At 43.0% G+C, this 4513-nt stretch overlaps 1 protein-coding gene across 1 annotated transcript; it reads left to right on the top strand.

The window, feature by feature from the left end:
- Nucleotides 1-379: 379 nt before the first annotated feature.
- Nucleotides 380-3991, top strand: LOC102442055 (exportin-4-like; the record flags this gene model as incomplete). The annotated part of the gene is given in 9 exon segments (XM_014451151.1): nucleotides 380-1077; nucleotides 1079-1302; nucleotides 1305-1816; nucleotides 1895-2945; nucleotides 2948-3031; nucleotides 3034-3348; nucleotides 3351-3717; nucleotides 3796-3917; nucleotides 3920-3991. Coding segments are annotated over 9 exon segments (3445 nt in total), but the record flags the coding sequence as incomplete, so codon positions are not given.
- Between the last annotated feature and the right edge of the window lie 522 nt (nucleotides 3992-4513).

Here is a 4513-nt window from a genome sequence, read left to right as displayed (position 1 = left end):
GTTTAGAAGCCTGATCCTGTCAGCTTCTGCTCCAAATAAATGTTCTTCTTCACTACAATGCTTTCTGGTTTTGGATTTCACATGCAAAGCATCTTCAAAATAATAGACACAGAGACATACTGCTTGAAACAGGTAGCTTCAGGCTTTGGAACACATCCATTTGAGGTGACACACTGTATCTTAGTAGTTAAAAATCTATTTTAATGATTATCACTGTATGATTTAGCCTTTACATTTTTTAATTTAGTTGTTTGTTCAGTTTAATGGCCTTAAACTACATAGTTATGTTCAAACAAAGGAAATTAGATATACTTAATACAATCTCCTATGTTCTTTTGTAAACTCTAAATTTTAAAAAAATTAGGATTTGAGAGAGACCATGATGGCGGCAGCACTCGGGCCCCCAGAAGTGATCGCCCAGCTGGAGAAAGCGGCCAAAGTTCTCATGGCACCTCCTTCCATGGTCAGCAATGAACAATGGCAGCATGCAGAGCACATATTCTTATCACTTAGGAAATCAAAGTCACCATTTGCAGTTTGCAAGCATATTTTGGAAACAAGCAAGGTGGACTATGTCCTCTTTCAAGCTGCCACGGCCATCATGGAGGCAGTGGTCCGAGAGTGGATTCTCTTGGAAAAGGGAAGCATTGAGTCACTGCGAACGTTCCTTTTAACTTACGTCTTACAGAGGCCCAACCTCCAAAAGTATGTTCGGGAACAGATTCTCTTAGCAGTAGCAGTGATTGTAAAACGAGGCTCACTAGATAAGTCAATTGACTGCAAGAGCATTTTTCATGAAGTCAGCCAGTTGACCAGTAGTGGCAATCCCACTGTGCAAACTCTGGCCTGTTCTCTTCTGACTGCACTATTGAGTGAATTCTCAAGTTCAAGTAAAACCAGCAACATCAGACAGAGCATGGAATTCCATGGCAACAGCAAAAGAGTTTTCCAGGAAGAAGACCTTCGTCAGATCTTCGTGTTAACCCTGGAAGTTTTGCAGGCGTTCAGCAGGCGGGAAAACCTCAGTGCTCAGATGTCCTCAGTGTTTCAGCGCTACCTCTCACTCGCCAATCAGGTCGAGCTGGAACTTTCTTCCTCCAAATTTGGGCAGACATTATATAGCCATGTTTGAATCCTCACAAAATGTGCTGTTAAGGCCAACAGAGTTCTGGCGGAAGGCCCTTCTGGACAGCAGAGTCCTGGAGCTTTTCTTTACAGTACCTCGGAATATCAGAGAAGATTCGGATATGGCACCAGATTCTCTGCAGTGCCTCGCCCAGTTAGCTTCTTTGCATGGACCTGTCTTCCCGATGAAGCAGCACAGGTTGACTACCCGGCACACTTCATTGAGGGTTTACTGAGTACTATCCATGGCATTGAAATAGAAGATTCTGAGGCTGTGGGGATCGCCAGCATTATCAGCAACCTGCTAACTGTGTTCCCTCGAAATGTCTTAACTGCCATTCCAAGTGAGCTTTCCTCATCCTTTGTGAACTGCCTCACACACCTCACTTGTTCTTTTGGGCGTAGTGCTGCTTTGGAAGAAGTGTTTGATAAAGATGACATGGTCTACATGGAAGCATATGACAAGTTGCTGGAGTCCTGGCTGACTTTGGTCCAAGATGACAAACATTTCCATAAAGGCTTTTTTACCCAGCATGCAGTTCAAGTCTTCAATTCCTATATTCAGTGCCACCTGGCCGCTCCAGGTGGCACAAGGAATTTGACTGCCAATGGTGTGACCTCTCGTGAGGAAGAGGAAATAAGTGAACTTCAAGAAGATGACCGAGACCAGTTTTCAGATCAACTAGCCAGTGTAGAGGATGCATGGATCTATTTTTTACTTAGGTTTAAATGATGTGTTCTGGGTGTGTCTCTACCACTGGAATGCTAGCATGCCAGTGTAGGAATGCTAGGAAGAATTGCCGCAGAGCACTGTATACCTCTTCTGACAAGTTTATTAGAAGAAAGAGTAACAAGGCTCCACGGTCAGTTACAGCGACATCAGCAGCAGTTACTTGCTTCACCTGGTTCAAGCACCATTGCCAGCAAAATACTTGATGAGCTACATGGAGATATTCACCGGCTTATTTTAGTTACAGGCTTCCTCTTAGCTGTTGATACTCGGGGAGCGACTCTGCTAACACCTCCAGAAATAATGGAATATTCCATGAAGCATTCATCTGAAGTTGACAGTAATACAACACTTCAAATTTTGGGATCTCCAGGAGAAAAGGCTTCTCCCACCCCAGGGTACAACAGAACAGATTCTGTGAGTGGGCTGTCATCTGCTGTTCTCAGAGTCTCGGAAGTTGAGTCTCGAGCAGTAAGAGCTGATCTCACTGACCTGCTAAGCCCTCAAATGGGCAAAGATATTGTTTGGTTTCTAAAACACTGGGCAAAGACTTATCTCCTGGTGGATGAGAAGCTATCTGATCAGATAAGTCTACCATTCAGTACAGCATTTGGAGCAGATGCTGAGGGTTCTCAGTGGATTACTGGCTGCCTCTTACAGAAAGTCATCAGCAGCCTCTCGGTGTGGAGCAGTGAGCAGGACCTTGCAAGTGACGCTGTGCAGCTCCTTGTCACTTTGGTGGAAAGAAGAGAAAGGGCAAACCTAGTAATCCAGTGTGAAAACTGGTGGAATTTAGCTAAACAGTTTGCCACCCGAAGCCCTCCTCTGAATTTTCTGTCCAGTCCGGTGCAGAGGACGCTGATGAAGGCCCTTGTCCTGGGAGGTTTTGCACAGATGGACACAGAAACCAAACAACAGTATTGGCCTGAGGTTCTTCAGCTATCGCAGCAGCGATTCTTAAGGGTGATAAATCAGGAAAACTTTCAGCAGATGTGCCAGCAAGAGGAGGTCAAGCAGGAAACCACTGCCACGCTAGAGGCCCCATGTGGCATTGCCGAGGCTACCCAGATGGACAACGTCGCCATCCTTTTTAATTCTTAATGGACTTCCTTACCAATTGCATTGGATTGATGGAAGTTTACAAAAATAACCCCGAGACTCTCAATCTCATCATAGAAGTTTTGTTGAAGTTGCACATAAACAGATACGTTATCTTGGAGAGTCCAAAGCGATGAACTTATATGAAGCCTGCCTCAATTTGTTGCAAGAATATTCTAAGAATAATTTGGGGAGGCAGAGAGTGGATGTCACAGCGGAGGAGGAACAATATCAGGATGTACTTATTATGGAACTTCTTACAAACCTTCTGTCAAAAGAGTTCATAGACTTCAGTGATACAGATAAAGTGTTTAAGGGACATGAGCCAGGGCAAGCAGCAAGCAGGTCTGTGTCAGCAGCGGATGTTGTTTTATATGGAGTCAACCTAATTCTGCCCTGATGTCACAAGATCTTTTGAAGTTTCCAACACTTTGTAATCAATACTACAAATTAATTACATTTATTTGTGAGATTTTTCCTGAAAAAATACCACAGCTTCCTGAAGACCTTTTTAAAAGTCTGATGTGCTCTCTAGAACTGGGAATGACTTCAATGAGCTCGGAGGTTTGCCAGCTGTGCCTGGAGTCCCCGACACCATTGGCGGAACAGTGTGCAAAAGCTCAAGATACAGACTCACCACTGCTTCTAGCGACACGGCACTTTCTGAAGCTGGATTTTGATATGCTGGTTCTGCAGAAGCACAACACTGAGATGACGACAGCAGCCGGGGAGGCGTTCTGCACATTGGTGTGCCTGCACCAGGTGTTCAGAAGTTCACTTCCTGAGATGATGCCCATCCCAGGAAGGGGCCTTTCTGACATTTGGTTTCCTGTTCTTACTAGGAAAATACGCCGAGTACTCTTATTGGTTGAAACATTGCTGTCAAGTCAACAAGACCCAGTTATTTACCAGAGATTAGCAGATGCCTTCAACCAGCTCACTGCAAGCAGCACCCCTCGTACGCTGGTTCGAAACAAAAGATGGCTTTTATAAAGAATTTGGAAGAATTTATGGCAAATATTGGTGGTCTCTGTATCAGTTTGTTCATTCATTATCCTATAGATTCCACATTTAAGTTATATTGGAAAGCATTTGTCTTTCTCTGACTTGTTTCACTTAGCATAATAAGCTCAGATCTACCCATGTTGTCACAAATGGTAAGATTTCTTTTTTTTATGGTTGAGCAATATTCCATTTCTTATATGTATCACATCTTCTTTATCAATTTGTGTATTGATTGGAACATTTTTTGTATGTGGTCATTGAAGTCTGTTTCAATAACTTTGTGGACTGCTTAGTGTTTTGGAAGAGTTCTCTTCAATGTCTAGAACCAGAAAAACATATTTTAAATTAGAAAACTTAAAATCTGGTTATAGAGTCCTGAAACAACATATCCCGTTTTGTCCAAAGCAGCTAGAATTAATTATCTTTTGAAACTACAAATCAGATTATGCCATTTCTCAGCACAAATCTACCTATAGATGTGTATAAGCCTCTAGTACAGCAATTTTCAACCTGTGTGCCACAAAAATTTTAAAACATGCAATACCTGACTGTTTA

This window comes from Myotis lucifugus, unplaced genomic scaffold (assembly GCF_000147115.1).
Source record: "Myotis lucifugus unplaced genomic scaffold, Myoluc2.0 scaffold_8292, whole genome shotgun sequence".
Taxonomy (NCBI): Eukaryota; Metazoa; Chordata; class Mammalia; order Chiroptera; family Vespertilionidae; genus Myotis; species Myotis lucifugus.
The sequence above is the reverse complement of the archived record's forward strand: the minus strand, read 5'-3'. Positions and strand labels throughout refer to the sequence as shown.